Here is an 18,069-nt window from a genome sequence, read left to right on the forward strand (position 1 = left end):
TAGAGAGTGTGCAACGTTCTAGTAGATCATCAGGGGTTGGGATCTCGATAACAGGGGGTTTAGGTAAAACTGCACAACTGACGATTGCTGTGCAAGATATCTTCCTTTTGTTGTTCTGCAGACATGGTGATCTCTTTTTGCTTTTGTCACCAGAAATATTATCACTGATAATGCCAAAAAAGGAAGCTGAAACTTCAATAGTTATTCACAGATTAGCACAGATGTTGTTCAGGTTCCTTCCTGACCTTTTGTACCCCCACTTTGACTCTCTCCCATGTAGAGATCTAGATTTGAATCTCAGCGTGATGAGCTCTAGTTATGTGGGAATTCACCTCTGGGCCAGGCCCTAGGAAAGGTGAAATGAAAAAAACAATAATGAACTGCTCTACCTGGTAGGCATATTGTAAGGATATATTTGGTAAAGCCTGTACAGCAGTTAGAAGAGGTAAAGCTCTTTGCAAGGGTTTAAGTGTCATTAATGCAAAGACAATAGTGCTCGAGCACTTGTGCACCAGCTCTGAAGGGGAGGAAGGGGAGTGGATGAGTAGTTGCAGCTGATTTTTGCTTGCTGGTGCAATGTTGTGAAAGGAGGCTGAAGGCTTGAGTTGGGTGTAGTTAAGACCTTCACTGTGAAGCTTGTAACTTTGTTATGTATGCCTGCCTGTGATACCAGCACCGTGAAGGCCTCCAGGCGTGTGCCACAGGGTGATGGCAGTTATGTGGCTGTGCTGGGCAACTAGGAAGTCTGCCATAATGGTGTGAAGGCAGGATTCCTTGGCACACAGGGTGGTGAATGTTATGTACACAGGCACGCTTTTTCTGTTGTAACTACGGAATGGTTGATGTAGCATCAGCAGAGTAATTAGGAGATTGTGACTTACTGATGGCTGTCGCTACCTTGAAGTGTACCATTGGCAAAAGGGGGAAATATTCCTTACTTTGGAGTTCTATGGATAAAAAGTTGTATTAATCTACTGGTGCTAACCATGCTAACACAGGGTTTACAGAGTCCACATTAATTTCAGCTCTACCAGTAAAGAAGGAACTCTTAAGGGCACAACCTTTCCCATACATCATCATACTTATTTTCTTGTATGGTGGTAGCCATTTTGTCACAGAAATCATGCTGGCTGTCAATTAAAATATTTATGTGCAAACCATTAACTCTTCTGAGGTTTTCTGTGGGACTTTAAATATAGAAAGTATTGCAACCAGAATAATACTTTTACATACCTTATTTTTTAGATTTACTGGACTAAGAAATAACTTACATTATGAGGTACGTTTTAAAACTTTACTTGTTGCTTACAATAGGCAAGAATGTTTTTATAGCTCATATAGGCAAATGGTCTTGGAGTGACTTATCCTGCAAACTTATGAAATCTCTTTTCTCCCACTAGTACACTCTTATGAATCTCTGCGCCCCCAAATTTTTGTATATATCTGTTTATAAACTCACATTTCTCTATCTTTAATTTATCTTATCCTTGATGTGTCTTATTGTAGAAGCTACTATCCCATCCTTTCTTAGCTGAATGTAAAGGTTAGGTGAAATGACCAGAATATATGAATAACTTGCTTTTCTGTTTTATGAATGACTTGCATTTCAGTAAGCTCCGCACCGAAGCCTTGAACAGAGATAGATCTTAGTTTCCTTTATGAGTATATCTGGTCCCTGCTTCTGCAGATATGGTTTACGCTACTTACGTGGCTGGTGTACTTCTGGGCAGTCCCATAGCGTTGGTTGATGGCACAGTAGGAAATGAAGGAAGAACAGCACTAAGGAAAGCTACAGGATTCTGAATTCGGCCCGTTGGGGAGAGAGGAGCAGGAGTCACACTCTGTGGCTGAAACTGTTTTACACTAGATGTAGAAAGTGTTAATGGAGGCACCGTGGATTCTTTAGGGCTTGGTAGGGACTGTTCGCTTTTGTTTGTAAACCCTCCTGAAGACCTTGGTTGGGCAGATGGAGGATTTCCTGTGAAATTTTCCTTGTTATTTGTTCTTTGAGTTCCTTGAGGGACGTTACTGAATGTTGTAACTGAGGAGCTTGAAGAGGAGCTGGTAGGTGGAGTGCTTTGTGATGGTAGGAACTGTTTAGGTCGGGTATAGCTGAATGCTTGGGAAGCAGAGGCTTTGCTTTGTTTGTACATAGTTGAGGTGGACTGTTGATGGAGTGAAGTAGCAGAATTCAATAATGCTGTGTTGAATGACAGCTCTCTTGTAGATGTCTGATACAGCTGCTGTTGTTCAAGCAAGACCTGGTTCTGGAGCTGTTTTAACTGGGTCTGATCACTGCATATAAAACAAAGATGAGCAAAATTGGTCAAGAGCCCTGAACATGCTGGCTGACTACGTTTCCACATGTGAATTGTGAGAGAAAAATTCTATTTCCTGTGATACAGTAAGAGGTAGGGGAAATTGCTACATGACATGTTCTCTAACATTATGAGAAGAGCATAATATTAGTTTTCTACTAAAACAAACTTCCTTCCTCTCCCCTTCTTTGCCAGAGGCATCAAAGCTTTTTGTCTGAAAATTATTTGACTGAAATATATATATAAGTCTTACTTGAAGAAATTTAAGGGATAGCATTGTCAAATTCTGCTCTATGTCACCTTAGTACCTCTCTGCTTGTGTAAATAAGAGCAGAATTTGGTTTATCGGATTTTAAATGAGCATTTGTAAGCTAGGTCGCAGTTATTTAGCTCTGTTAAAGTGAGTCCTGAAACCAGCATTTTGGTTAATAAAGCTTTGTAGTAATTGACCAAAAGAGATACTACTAACATAGTTTAGGTGGTGTTGACATTCGGTGACAGGCAGGAGTGCATCATTCAGAGAGGATTTGCATTTCGTGCAATTGTTGTTTCCTAGATGCTATCTTCTGTATATGTCTTCAGGGCTTTTTTACTTTGCAATTAAGGAAAATTATTTTTGCCTTGTCAAGTGGTTTATTTAGTTATTATGTATATGGAAATACAGCATATGGAAAACAGGCTAACTTTTTCCCTTCCAAAACAAAAAGGACGTAGAGGATATGGAAAATGATCATATAATAAATTGTCGAGTATTAAATAACTATTGTTAAAAAGTGAAAAATGTAGTAGAGACCAACCACAACCGGTACTGGCAAACCGAATACATGAAGTCAACAGAATTTCTTTTTATTTAAAAGAATTATTGTTTCTATAATGTACTAAACAAAAATCACGTTAAAGGTAGATAAAGATAACAATTTCAAGCTTTCAAAAATAGAATCCTAGAGAGTTAGAAGTTTTGCAGTCCTGATTTTGTGTGCTTCATATATACATCTGCACAATAATGCACTCCTTTGTTAACCTGGGTGGGGGGGAGTTGAGAGAAATTCTGCTTTATACAAGCATTGGACAACTTAAATACTGCTTCTACTCCCCTCCTAAACACACCGTAACTCTGAAAATAAATAGGGCTATGAATATGGGCTTAAAAAATTTGAAAAACACTACTCCAAGTTCTTCCTCTGCTACATGGTATGTAAGTTCTGTCATCTCACTTGTAATGTTTATGCTATGAAATTACATCCCTGCTTAAGAGTACCAATGAATTGCTTTATAAAGGCCTTCCTGAGCCTTTAGTTAAAGCTTCTGCCTATTTAAGAAATGAAATTAAGGACTCTGCATGCTTTTTGTTAAAGTAGATTTGGGAGGTTTCAAAACTGCTGAAAAGATGTTTCTTAATAAACTCCAGCGTGAATTCCATAAATTGTCCTCTAAGAAAACTACACTACTTCTTAAAATTTCCCCTTGAGTTCACAGTGCACTAATCATGCGGGTGCTTTTTGGTTCAAGTGGTTTCACATTATCAAACATTTCCAAGTATTTTATGTGTTTTAGGAGATTACATTTGTGAGACATAAAAGTCATGAGGCACGGCCTTTGGGACTATAGTTGCTAGCTAGTTGCTAGCGCATACTACGTATAAGACTGAATATGTCTGGTTTTGGCAAAATTGCATACTCAGAATTGAGTGAGGTATGTTTGAAGAACCTGCTTTTATTCTGCCTACATAAAAGCAATGTTGTTCACCTTTTGTGAACAACAGCAGAAAAGATTGTGGAATTAAATAAAATTCCAAAGGGAAAACATTTTCCTTTTAAATTTGGAGCATACTTTTTCCAAGAGGGACATACAGAATAGAATATTTAGCTCTGTAGAATATGTTTTCTAAGAGTATAGTTAATTAGGCCAGCACCATGTGATACTGACTATCTTTTTGTTCTGCCTTTCAGTTTTTTGCTCTAGTGCAGTAGTGTCCTGGTCTATGAATACTAAATAATACCAGCGATGCTCCTGAGACGTAAAATCCCTCTTACTTACAGCTTTGGTTTAGCCAGTACGGGGGGGGGTTCCTTGGATGGTGATGTTGGCTCGGGTATTTTCATTGGCTGTCCGTTTATCCTCTCTTGGAAATAGTTGGGTCTGATTTGGTTTGTAGCACCAGGTCCATCCTCTGATGATGATTCACTTCTTTTATCATCTTCAGGCAGCTTGAAGTGCACACGGAGACCTATCTTGGAACTCGATCTGGGTTCATTATGGTTCACGAGAACACCTTCAAGTTTAGGTTTAGGGGTTTGATTTACTACATGATGGGAAGGAGTATGTGGGGGAGGTTGATGTTCAGCAGCAATTAAGCTGATTGAGCTCATTGTGTGAAGGGTAGCAGCATTATTGCTGTCTTCAGATGCTGAAATAGCAAACATCAAACTTTTAGTGATATGTAAATACCATAAATTATAGTGAAATGAAATCACAAAAGTTACAGTTGGAAAAATTCACTCTGATGTCCTTCCAACTGTTGGGCTGAGTTGTTTGACCTCTTTTGTTTAACAAATTCCCTTAATAAAGGCATATTGTAAAGGTGGGGGAAAAGGAGACACAGTTCTAGTTTGGAAGATCCAGCAGTGGTCTTCAGCCATGTCCCCCATGAATTCCACCAGCATCTTTGAAATACAGACTTTCTTTTCAGAGAATGCTCTAGCTTTTTGGTTATGAAGAACCCTGCCAGAACTTGAGCTGAATTGGAGTCGACAGTGCATTATGCTTTTGTGTACTGTACTTTGCTCACCTAACTGCTTAGTGCCTTGGGAGCATAAACTGTGTAGGCAGTATGAAAGAATCTGCTTTGAGGTTTCCTCCTTTGGGCTCTGCACCAAAGGGTTATTGAAACAGCAAACTAGACAGTCCATAGAGATTCTAAAAATCGCTATTGCCCAAATCTTGAGATCAGCAAGAGTTAAGTTTTTGGAATGGCTATGTGGGATTAATTCCCTAATGCTCCTTGTTCCTTCACATTTCTAATTGGGGAAGGACACTCTGAAAAGCCATCGCAATCTGTATGTTCCATAAGCAGCCTGGACTGCACAGTGCAGCAGCCTACTCAGCTTGTTTTTACTAGCAAGCACAGGACGAGAGCAAACTCTTACCTTTGACAGTTAGATGAGCTATACTAGATACTGTGCCATATTTATTGCTTGCAGTACAGGTGAAACTGCCAGAATCCTCTGAAAATACTTCAGCAATAACGAGAGTACAAATTTCCTCTGCAAAGCATCAGAGCAGTATTATTACTTGAAGTGAACACACATTGAACAAACAGACAAAGCCTTGACTACCCTCAGGGACATTTCCTTGAGGTTTTCCACCTTGCTTAGTTTGATTTTAGTTTCATAAGTATTATCAATTTTGGCAGCCTTTGTGTGCAGCAGCTGTTATCAGCATTGTCTGCACCAACTGGTATCCTCTGTGCTCCAGCATGCCCAACGAAAGTGAAGAACAGGTGTCAGCAGTGTTCGGAAAACATTAGAAAATGTTTTCCTAATCACACGAAGTACAGACTTTCTCTTTGAAGAACTTAAAATTTAATTTGGAGAAATATAGTGTACTCCGTACTCGCAACTCACTCAAATAGATGCATTTTTATCTCTGCGGATTGGAAGTTTAGGTATAATTAACTGGGAACCATTCAAATGGAGTCAGCCTGTAAGATGAATAAATACTAAACACGTACATAAGGGCTAGCTGGCATTTTCCAAAAGTACTGGTGCAGATTTGCAGATAGAGGGGATTGTGATAATTGTGCTTATAGAAAGTTGTCTTTTCACGTCTTTGTGAAGAAGACCAATGGGCATCAAAAATGTGCTAGCAAAATTGGACTAGCAAAAATTAAATTCCGTCCTGAAAAGTCCATCTGGTGTTCTGACATTCCTGTCCGACCAGTATCTGACATGTCCAGGCAGCAGTACCAGTTAATAAATACCTATGGTGATGGGATTTTAAATCTTTCATTTGTCTGGGTAGCTGGGATGGCGAGGAAGAGTAAAATCTAAAGTGTATTGAAGTGTGGGCTGATAGCATTTCTTCAGCTAGTCAGTGACTATTTTGCTACCATTTTGCAAGAAACTTTCCTAAACCCCTACAGGATTAGTGTGTTATGAGTATTTCTGTAGAAGACCATACCACACTTAAACTTGATTGTTTCATGTCATCACTGAGGAAAATCTAGTAGCAACAAAGAGATTATTTGCTAACAACCATAGGAGAATAATAGTTTATTATAGTACTAGGATTATAGAACTAGTTTAAGGCATTATAGTATCTAATTTATAGTACTTGGATTTGCCAACCACTGCATGCATGGAAATCCAGATTCCTTCTGAATGAGCAGCAGGTGATGAGGCAGTGACAACTGCACCCAACTGATTACCCTCTAAAAACTGCTTCACATTACTCAGCAGTGATGCCACTGGACAGTAAAGGAACAGCATCGGTGGGTTCTGGTAGAAGCTCCATTTATTCATTCCTCAGCCTCAGTGAGAGACATTGCAGAGAGAGGGAGTCTCTTTCAAGACACTTTTTGGCATAAAAAACTTTTAATAGGGCAAGGAGTATATTCCATAAGAATTAATGCTCTTTTGGTAATTTTCTGTCTTAAGGGGGGCAGCTTTATATAGTGAAAAGCATAACAGGGTGAGTGATTGTCTCATGGAGAAGTAACCAAACTCTATAAGGCTCCTTTGCTCAAATCATGCAGAGTAGCCTACATTCTGCTGTGACCCTTGAAATTAGCAAATCCAGCCACTTTTTTATAAGATTTGCTGATATCGGGGGTGGAACACCTGATGTGATGCTCTCATATTACTCTGATAGGGAGCAAAGCGAATGGCTGACATGGCTAAACATCTGATGCAATGTTCCCTAACTGGTAAACTAGATAAAAATAGCTCAGTCCTACATCATCTGGTGTACTTCTGAACCTCAGATATACGGGGACCCCTCATACATGAATTTTATTAATCTTTATCTCAAAGCTGGTAACATTTAGGTCCTAAGTTAGAACTGGGTCAAAACAGAATGGAAACATTATTTTCTTCAAAAGTAATAGAATTAATTCGAATTATATGTTTATGGAACAGTAGACAGTGAAATGCATCTCACTAGTAGCTATAAAATGTGGGGGAAAGGAGAAATTATGTTAATTAGATTATGGAGTTTAAATAATTACTATTTTATGAGGTTAAACCACCACATTTGTATAAGCAAAAAGAATGAGCCTTTTGAAGATCCTCACCTGGTTCAGCCATAGATCGTGGTTCTAAAGGGAAGAAGAGCAGAATTAGTAGACTGAATATACTTACTTTTGCCAGTATTTTTTTTTTCTTAAGCACTAAATATGAAGCTTGCTCTTCTCAATAGGACAAAATATTCTTTTTGATCCAATTTTCTGTTTAAGGGGTGTTGGAGACAGCCAGGCCTTGTACTCAATGGTACATCAAATCCACTGAACAATATGAACACTTACAAACACTTTTAAGAGCTTAGGAATAGGAAATAAATTTGGCAAGAAGTATTTTTTTTCAATCTTACACTGCTTTATTGTGTCTTGAAGAGAATTTCTGAAACTATTACACTGTGAAAGCAAGTTATGATAAAACATTGTTTCATTTAGTTCTGATTTAGTGTGGTATTTAAGGAATTTCTATTGAGTTTTAGCAATTTTAGCATTCCATTGGCTTATGAGGAAACTGCAGATGTTTCAACTGCATTTGAAAATTAAAGTAGAAGTATATATTTACAACCTATCATGTATCACGTGCACACACACGTATGTGTAAGCATGCTAACATGTACATCAGGTTACTTTTGTGGATAAATAAGCAATTGACTGCCCATAAGCACTATTATAATACACTTAACTAAAAGATGAGAGATTTACAGGCAATGGAACTCTACATAAATGGTGCAAAACCAAAAACGAACAGCAGAACTAAGGCTGAATTATAAAAGGACATTAAAGTGGCAAAGGGATTGAAGCAGAAGGCAAAATAATTCAATAGTTTGGGGAATCTCATACAAATACTACCTGTGAGTACGCTGTTCAATTCATCCACAGTTTTGGCTTCTGGAACCCAGATTTATTGCCATAGATATGGCTTATATAGTTCTTACCATTGTAATAAGAAATTCAAAGTGTCGCTATGTTAGCAATTTTGTTGCTTGCCTATATTTTATTAGACACAATATTTCCACACAAGAAACATACTTTTCTGTAATATCCTAAAATCTGGAGAATCTTCTATCAGTGTTCCTTCTCTATACCATTCAACCTTTGGGGAAGGAGCTCCTTTCACCCGACATTCAAAGACAACAAGCTGCCCCTCAGAAGCTGAAATATCCTGTAACATCTAATAGAGAAAATGAATAGACAGTCAGTAAATGTCTTATTGGTCTAGAAGTAATACTGATTTCAGCAGGATTTCATAAAGCCACTTAAATCCGTGAATGGCTTAGAGAAATGCATAATTCCTTTTTTTATCTTTGATAGCTAGAAAATTTTAATTATCTTTCCATGCAATTAATAGACCTCTCTAGTTTTCAAATATGTCATAGAACAAATTACCTTTGTAAATACAGGAGCAGCAATTATAGGTCTTCCATCCAGTCCTTGCAAATAGTTAGTGGGGCTTTGAGCCTGTAGATTGCAAAACATCACATGATGATGTTTAGGTTTACAGAAGATCTTTTTCCATATACAGGAGAAACATGCTTTTCATGGAATCACGGAATCACGGAATTTTTCAGAGTTGGAAGGGACCTCTAGAGATCATCTGGTCCAACTCCCCTGCTAAAGTAGGACTCCCCTTTTGGAATGACACAAAAGAGATTTTGGTGGGTGAAGTCCAAAGCAAAATATTTAATACAGTGAATAAAAGTTGCTCTATTGAAGACAACTGCTAGTGATCTTCCTGGATGGGTTACTGCACGAGTAACAACAATGCTGTGACGTTCTATGAATTGCCTTCATAGAATCATAGAATCACAGAATGGTTTAGGCTGGAAGGGACCTCAAGGATCGTCTAGTTCCAACCCACCTGCCATGGGCAGGGACACCTCCCACTAGCCCAGGCTGCTCAGAGCCCCATCCAGCCTGGCCTTGAACACCTCCAGGGATGGGGCATCCAGGGCTTCTCTGGGCAACCTGTGCCAGTGTCTCACCACCCTCACAGTAAAGAATTTTATATAAATAAGGCCTTATTGCCTTACTGAGTTAATCACGGCAAGAAAAACTTCACTGCAGTGTATTATAACATCTTTCATTAGTGCATCACTAAGGTAAATCAAGGTAGGCTGCTTGGTGGTAGTCCCCTTTTAAAAATTCTTACAAAATACTTATGGATGTTAATAAGGAAAAGTTAAGTCATGTGTGTGACTGCTACTGTAATTCATCTCTTTTGCCCAAACCAAAGAATTTACAGAGGTGGAATATCACCCTATTGATACTACTCAGTGAAATCAGAATGAGATTATTCTCTTCCTGGGAAACTTCCTCATATAACTTGATTAATAGAGTTTTTCATTTTAGTGAAATAGAAGCTGCCCCAGAACAGCAGGATTAGTGATTCAGTATCTCGGGAAACATAGCCAAATGTTATAGATGGTGTCTTATAAGCCAACAAGATTAAAAGTGGTAATTTTTGAGATAACTATCACTCTTGTCTTAGGCAACCTCTGTCAAAATGTCAAAATGTTGTCAAAATGTTCTATTTTCTTTGTAGTCAAAAGGTGCTTTACTTCACCTATTTAGTATCTGTTTATTGGTTACCACCTAATGGTAGGCTGTAAACATTGAAAAGGCAGTGTAAAGCAAGTTTCTCATTAACTTTTCAGTTCTTTTTTTCAGTAATTATGGCTCTTCTTTCCCATTAGGAAAAAAATCACAGATATAAATATTCTGATAGTTTGCAATGAAGAGTTTGCATGCTAACTTTAATTAGACACTCTTTGATACAGATATTAAAATGTTTTGTGGTAAATAAGCATATCTACATATAAAGAAAACATAGCAGTGAAATGATTTAGCTTAAAATAAGTTTCATTGGAAGAAAATGATTTCAAGTGAGTTCTGTAGAGAGGGAGAGGAAAAAGTTAGAGGCTGCCGCTATCGGAAGTGAATGAGTCAGTCTGCGATGCAAAGAGGCCGGTGAGTTGCCTAACATACAATTGCCCTTCTCGGCATGCAGCCCCCAGCCTGTGGGAGTAGACGCAGGTTCCTGCCACTGGCTGAGCTACCGGCAGCTTCTCCTTCTGCTCACTGCCGCAGAGATGCCTGAAACCCGGCTATGAAAGATTCCCTTCCCTTTGCCGGCTCCTAAGGTTAGCTAGTAGGCAGGACATCTCTTCTGGGTATGCAACTGCTATATGGCTGCGAGGTTCAAAGCTGAAGTTCAACAGCAAAGCAAAAACTAGAAAATGTGGAGGTCCTGAGTCACAAACTGTAGAAGAAACACCTTTTTAAGAGCTTGCTTTTGGTCCTTGAAATTCACCATATTGTCTCCCCTACCTGATTAACTGGTGCTGACACAGGCTGGACAGGTACAGACACAGGCTGAACCGTGGCAGATGGTGCCTTGGAGGTTTCTTGATGCTTGGTTGCAGTTCTGACAGGAGGAGATGCTGCATTCAAGGAGGTGTCAGCTGGCTTTGGTTTGCTGTGAGATATTAACCAAAAACAAGTTCTCTAATTAGAATCTGGAGCTATGTGTGTGTCCCTTAGTTACGTCTATCCCAGTAATATGTCAACCCCAGCCTCACTTTTGGGATTGAATTCCAATTGATTGAAACTGATGCATACTCCTAGGTAAACTGCGTTTTATAAGAATCAGGCTGCATACCTTGCCACTCTCATCTCTCATACTTAGTTCAGCTACACCAAATCTAATAAAATGGCTTGGATTGGCCCAACTGTGCCTTGAAAGCTGCTCTTCCCAGCTCTGGGCAGCGTGAGAGGGCAATGCTAGTTTCTCAGAGGACAGTGCTAGTTTCTCTTGCACTGCTCCCTGAGCTTGTATGAAGATTTGGGTCTATAAGGTAATGAAAATACCATGGTCTGCTTGCGTACAGATTCAATAATTTACTGCTGAAAAGTAAAAAGAGATGTATGCTTTCTGACCATCATATCATGCAATGTTGGTAGTGTACACGTTGGCACCTCTTCACTTCTAGGTTGTTTCTATATGGAAGTAAAAGAGTTGTCCCTGTTTATTTTTATCACGAAGTAAAATAATGCAGGCCATGAAGAGATGATTTCTTTTTTTCAGTTTGAGGTATGCAATGGCTGCTCTGGAATGTACCACAGGTCCCCCCAGGAAAGCCAGCCTTCAAACCAGAAGAAGCCTTACTAGGAGTGAACATACAGTTGTTGTGATCACTGATTTCTCTTCTGAAATTGTGAACTCTTTTTTGCACCTGTTCTCACATTAATTCCCTTTAATTGCAGGTGTTTGGATTCATGTGACGACAGCTGGAAGCTAAGCAAAAATAAAGACACCCAAAACTGATCTTTCATAATTCTGTCATTTGAGGACATCCCACTACAATGTCAGAGCAGCATTCTTTTTTTCCTAAGAAATACAGAATGCAATTCATTACTTCACAATTTAATGAGGTAAGCAACTTAGAGATACCATCAGGTGATCAGGATCATGATTGATGCTACATTAACAGCTAATGAGATGAATAAGAAAAAACATTATGCTTGAGACATTTGTGAAAGTCTGAGCTAGAATTATGAAAAAATTAGCAATTCATCCCAAAACCTTTGAGATCTTCTTGATCTTAATTTTATATTAAACCCTGACATTTGTCGAAGTCCATAAACCAATCCAATCTGGAGTATTTTATGACTTTGAAGTAAAAGTCACCTAAGACAGGATTTGCTGTCAGCCTAAGGTCTTCAGTCAAAGACACAGCAGTGTTTTTTATTTGCATTTTAAAGGAAAATGACATTTGTAATGAGCATAAGCCTCCCTAACAAATGATGGGAAAAAAACAGGGATGCATAAGTCTACCTGATTAGAATTTCCTCTTTATAAAGCACTGGTTGCTTTTGAGGCTGAATTAATGCATACAAAGGATTTAAAAATAAAAGATTGATTATTTTAGTTTTCAACCAGTCTGACTCCCTTTCCAGTTAATAAAAAGTCTTTGATTCTGAAAGACTATAGATTTTAACAGCATTGGACCAGGTTCTAAATGCACAGGGAATGGATTTCATTTAGGAAAAAAAAAATTATTTCCCAGGTTTTAGATCATGTCTGACACCCTTTATTTCTTTTTATAATTAAGTAGTCTTTTACATCCATCATTTTGGTTTACTCTGGTTCATACATATTTATTTCCTTATCTTAAATCTAAATAATCCAAGTATAGCCATATTCTGCCAAAAACTTCATGACATACCATATTTTCACATGAGGAATTTTACTACACTGTTTTTCCAAGTCAGATGCTTGAATCAGTATTTAAGTTGTGTCTAGTCAAATGGCATCTGTTCTAGTAAATTAATTTCAGTAGCTTAATCTTTAAGGTAACATATTTCTTCTTACGTTTATATTCAATATTAAAGTTTCAATTCTCAAGCTAAAGTTGAAGACACACAAGCAAATGTGTATTTGATACACGCTATTTGTAAAGCAAACAAACAAGCACACAATCAAAACCCAACCCAAATAACCCAAACAAATTCAAAAAGCCTAATGTGTTGGAATTTGCAAAATATTAATGGAAACTGAAATCTCTACACTTGTGAGGTATTTTTTAACTGTAAGAAATATGGGAGATATAACTGATTTTAAACTTACTGATCCATTTCGTTTTTGATTATTTCACCTTCAGAGTCAGAAGAAGAGACTCCTGTGAAAAAGAAAAAAAATCACTTAGCAGAGAGGTTTTTGGAGAAGTTTATCTCTGAATGATAAAAACCTTGATTCAAATTTCCTCTAGAGCATTCTAAGGATATATATTATAAAGCTATGACAAAACAAAAGATCACATTCCAGTGGAAATGAACCAACGTTGCATATTGTGTAAGATGCAGAACTGCTATTGACATAAGGCAGATTTGGGATGAGGTGCGACTGAAATGAAGAAAACAGCATCCAAGAGTGAATGTATACCTGGGTCTTCCTCAGGTTCTCTTTAAAATCCCACTGGTATGATTTAGTCTGTAATTGCTGTTGTGAATCAAGAGCTTTTTTTTCTCAGACATTTGATACTACGAGGTTTGTTTTTTTAAAAAAGTCTAAAAAAAAGAGAAAGACCTGGAATCATAGCCTTTATTCTTAAACTAATACCTTGTAGCACAGTTTGGAGAAGATACTAGCTCAATTTACCAACAGCTGTCTTACTGAGACATTTTACACTTCTGATTCAGCCTTCACTGGATTTGGAATTTGCATTTTCTTTGCAGTTCCTGCCAGTGAGCACCTCCATCAGCTATGGCTTCCATCCAACATCCACTGAGTTCAGTAGAGGCAGGCCTTGGCCCCAGTCTCGAGAACTAGTAAATCCCTGCCAAGCACAAACATCTCCCATTAATGTCAGGGGCAGTGCAGATACTAAAAAAGGATTCGTCCTTTCACTGTCAGATTAGAGACGTGAAAGAAGAACAGCAGAGCAAAATTAACCTTGTATTAAGGAGGGTAGGTGCTGCAATTTATGAATGGTCCCACTGTTGTCAGTGATGGTACTCATAGTGTGTTTCTCTGCCTGAGAAATGGAAAAAAGACAAAAGGGGAAAAAAATATTTCTGTGTGTTTATTCTAAATTTGTAATTGTGCTAGCACAGTGATGAATGCAATCTAAAACCTTACCCAAAAAAAGTGTTACAAAGAAATATAATAAATAGACCTCTCTTAAGCCAAGTAGGATATATTAAAAAGCATAATGAGAAATGAGAGAGATCTAAATCTGCAGATATATATTCTGTTTTATATACAGCATCTATTGTGCAACCAAAATATCAAATGGCTGGCATTTTTGTTTTGGTTATAAGGTCCCAATAATGGGTTAGGATGAAGCTATCCTATATTCACTTTTTAAGAATGATTGTAGGAAAGGGATTAATAAGAATTAGACACAAAGTTTAAGTTCTTATATTTCTTCAGAGTATCACAGACAAAAAATACAAAGTGCCATCAGAATCTGAATATTTCTAGACTTTGATCTTGCAGTGAGATATATAAAATCTCTGGGAAGCAAAACAATAAAATTATATGTAAAGGGTAGTCACTTATCTAAAGAGTATTTTACAGAGAAATAATAAATAGGTTTATAATGATGAAAAGTGTTGACTCCCTGTTATGTATTTTTTGTGACAAATCTATTACACAGTTAACACACAAAATACATTATAGTATCTTAATCCCATATGACCAATTTCAACAACCAATTTCCACAACAATTCTAACATTACCTTCTATGTAAATCTCTGCAGAGGTGGAGTCTGTTCCATAGATGTTTGAAGCAAAGCACGAGTAACGTCCTGTATCCTCCTCAAAAGCTTCAACAATAATCAGTGAGTGTTGATCACCTGTCTGGATAATTTGAATGTCTGGTGAGTTTTCAAGCTCCTTCCCTTCACAGTACCACCTGCAAGGCAAAAAGTATTGCTTATCAGTGCAAAAAACTTGAGAACTAGAATGACAACGTTCGAAGCCTTTCTGATGATAAAATGGGTGGGTTCTAGCCTGAAGATTGCAGAATACTGCAGGCAAGTGTTGAATCAATAGTCATAGGAATAAAATATTTATGATTTTCATCATATTCAATTACAGCAAATAATAGAGCTCCTTTCTTTGCAGTATTTAAACATACTAACAAACGAGTTTGTGTAAGTGACTCTAGCACATATTTTTCTTGATATACAGATTTTAATAGTAGAGTAGAAGAGCTCTGAATTTGAAACACTATCAATCCAGCTCTGAACTTCTCGTGAGGTACATTCAGAGCTGTGTTACAGCTTAAACTGTAGCAAAAACCCCTACAACCAAAGTAAATACGTTTCCCTCAATCTTGTGATTCCAAGTTCACGTTGATTCCGAATGTGACTGAAATTTACTCTAATGTTACTGTTTGTTTTGCCATATATTTAAGACAATCTGCTTTTTATAAAAGAATGCATAAGTGTATTATAAGGAAAGAGAAGTGATCTATTACAATATAGAGGCACATCCTTACAGGATCATGGCCAGTGAGACAGCTGGACCTTGAATTCTTTTCTGCATCGTATTGCTGTGTTTCTCTTTTAAACCCAGCCACACATCCAAGAATATATTGGACCCTTTAGAGACTTCATGCTTTCGTCTAAGGGCATTACTAAGTCCCTCAGTGTTCAGAAGGGTTTCAGTAGAAAATGCAGGAACCCAAGCAAAAGTAAAAGCAGCGCCTAAAAAGACAGCTCCATGGGATGTGTTACTGACAGTAACCATCAGCTCAACCTGAGAGCTAGTAGGAGGGGAGAGCAGGCCCGATTGCTATTGCTTGTTAATAAGGAAAAGACAGAACAGAAAGAGAATAAGCAGGTGAGTTTACAGAACCAGATTCAAATTTAATAAGATAGTCTGGGTTTTGTAGAGAAGGTGTAGTACTATGTATAGGGATCCAGAGTTAATGATGAGGGCAATACTCAGAAATACCTGTATTTTTAGATAACTAGCTAAATTTGAAAAGGCAAATTAAGGTGCATTCATCTTCGCCGTAACCTTTCTCATAAATATAGACTGATATAAAACTCCACAAAAATATTTGTGTTTTCTGTTTATTGCTGCTTTCTTAACTACGTATGGTTGATTAATGAGTCTTGTGCATGTGTGGGTGGGAGCTGTCATACTGATAACATTTTTTATTCAATTGATTTTTATAAATGAGTAATTGTTTTGTCCATCTTTATATGGTAATTTTGTAAAAGTACCTGCTAGCTTTTGAGTGCATACAAATGCTATCAAAGCAATGGCAAATGTATTTACTATTGTATATTACAGCAAATAAGATTAGTTGTGGAAAGGATAAGGATAGGTTTTTAAGTAATACATTGTAATAATTCATATTTCCCGGGCCATACTATAAGGTACTTTGATACATTTCCATCTCAGATAATTTAGAAAAACATTAATAAATTGTTTAACCATTCAATTGTATTCACCTCTTGGAAGCACAACTTTTTGCAACAGTTCGTGCTACATATTGAGCATGAAGAAACCTCCAAATTAATATCTTGGAAAAACCCCCCACATTATAAGACAGTCCATACCAATGAAAAACCAGAGTTTAATAGAAGTATAATGTAGAATTGAAAAAGGAGCCGCAAAGGGACTACGAGGTATGAAGGAGTACAGATCTGGAACTTAAATGCTGATTACATAGCTAAGAAGTAAACCATGCACTATTTGTGCACCATCCAACTAGCCGTCCAACGTGGCTTTCTTAAAGTAGACAGGGTATTCCCCAGCCCACTTCAAGTCGCACATTAGTGTAATCTGTAGCTCTACAGTCAACTGACTCAAATGTACAGCTTGGAAAGTGTACAGGTCTGCCTGTTACGGGGGGAAGCTCCTGCACTGTAGAATGAATCATACCGCTTAACACAATTTCCCCTTTTAGAAAGGCAAACCTTTGTAGCTAGAAAGCTAGAACTTGAAAGTCTTGGTTTGTGTCTACATCTGCTTGCCTATCCTGTTTTACAAGCCTGCATTGTAACAAGAATTGAAAACGGGTCTAAGAAAATGACTTCTATGAATTTAACATTTCTGATTGCAATGAACAGTCATGTAGTAAATATCATCATGTTAAAAGAGGATGCCAGTGGGATGTAAAATGTCCCAGCTCTCTGCCCTGACATTTCACAGCTGAAGTACAGCTTTGCTTCACTAAAATACATCCGCATCCTTCTTGCAGGGCTTTACAAATGAGAAACTGGCACTGCTTCGTGGAGAGAACTTCAACCAAAGTTACTAATTTCTCTTCCATGCGAACCACAGGGCTCTGACAGACAAGCTGTTGCAGATCTGTCTGCAGTACTTTAAAATGTTAAAATCCTGATGCTGACTTCTTTGCTGGAGGTTTCTCTCCGTGAAGCAAGAATGGCAGGTTGAAGTGTGTTCCTAGGCCCAGCTGCCCCAGTTCTGGTCTCGTGAAAATGGGTTTGCAGTAGGACGCTAGACATGTGGATCTAGGATAACTGAGCCATACAAATTCTCCTATATATAATTTTTGGTAAATGTTAATAACCATAAAATAAGGGACTGGGCAGTTAGAAAGCTACAGCTACTTCTTAAATTGACGCAGATGTTTGCTTGAACTCACTGTGAGCCACAACATTAAGAGAGTATTCATCTGTCCCTCTGAAGTTCAATATAGTTCATTTGCTAGGTTTTCTACCAATCTGGTGGGCAAAATGAGATGCTCCGAGGTACTTTCTGTCAGTGGAAAATCTGCCTAGGACAACACTTTACTTCAGGATAGCTTTCAGCAGACATTCATGCTACTTCTCAAACCTCAATGGAACTTGTTTAAGGTGCTTCACAATACAGTGTAAACAGTGTTCTGGATATTAACCAAACCCATACAGCATGCAGCACCTTTGGAAATATAAGAGAGAGCTGTCATCATACAAACGGGAGTAATAACATCAGCACATATCCCGGCATGCACATGTAAAAAGATAAATAAGAACTTATGGGGTGTTCTGGCTCAG

At 37.9% G+C, this 18,069-nt stretch overlaps 1 protein-coding gene across 4 annotated transcripts in view; it reads right to left on the reverse strand.

Annotated features, from left to right (window-relative positions):
- Window positions 1–18,069, reverse strand: part of MYPN (myopalladin) — a 79,572-nt gene that overhangs the window by 27,431 nt on the left and 34,072 nt on the right. For all 4 annotated transcript variants that reach the window (XM_054204648.1, XM_054204650.1, XM_054204647.1 and 1 more), the window contains 9 exons: window positions 14,791–14,966; window positions 13,178–13,229; window positions 10,879–11,026; window positions 8,938–9,009; window positions 8,581–8,722; window positions 7,609–7,632; window positions 5,465–5,581; window positions 4,356–4,725; window positions 1,708–2,295 (listed from right to left, as the gene is read on the reverse strand). In XM_054204648.1, coding sequence (XP_054060623.1) covers window positions 1,708–2,295; window positions 4,356–4,725; window positions 5,465–5,581; window positions 7,609–7,632; window positions 8,581–8,722; window positions 8,938–9,009; window positions 10,879–11,026; window positions 13,178–13,229; window positions 14,791–14,966 — 1,689 coding nt within the window. The remainder of the gene's footprint in view (window positions 1–1,707; window positions 2,296–4,355; window positions 4,726–5,464; window positions 5,582–7,608; window positions 7,633–8,580; window positions 8,723–8,937; window positions 9,010–10,878; window positions 11,027–13,177; window positions 13,230–14,790; window positions 14,967–18,069) is intronic.

This window comes from Rissa tridactyla, chromosome 6, assembly GCF_028500815.1.
Source record: "Rissa tridactyla isolate bRisTri1 chromosome 6, bRisTri1.patW.cur.20221130, whole genome shotgun sequence".
Classification (NCBI taxonomy): domain Eukaryota; kingdom Metazoa; phylum Chordata; class Aves; order Charadriiformes; family Laridae; genus Rissa; species Rissa tridactyla.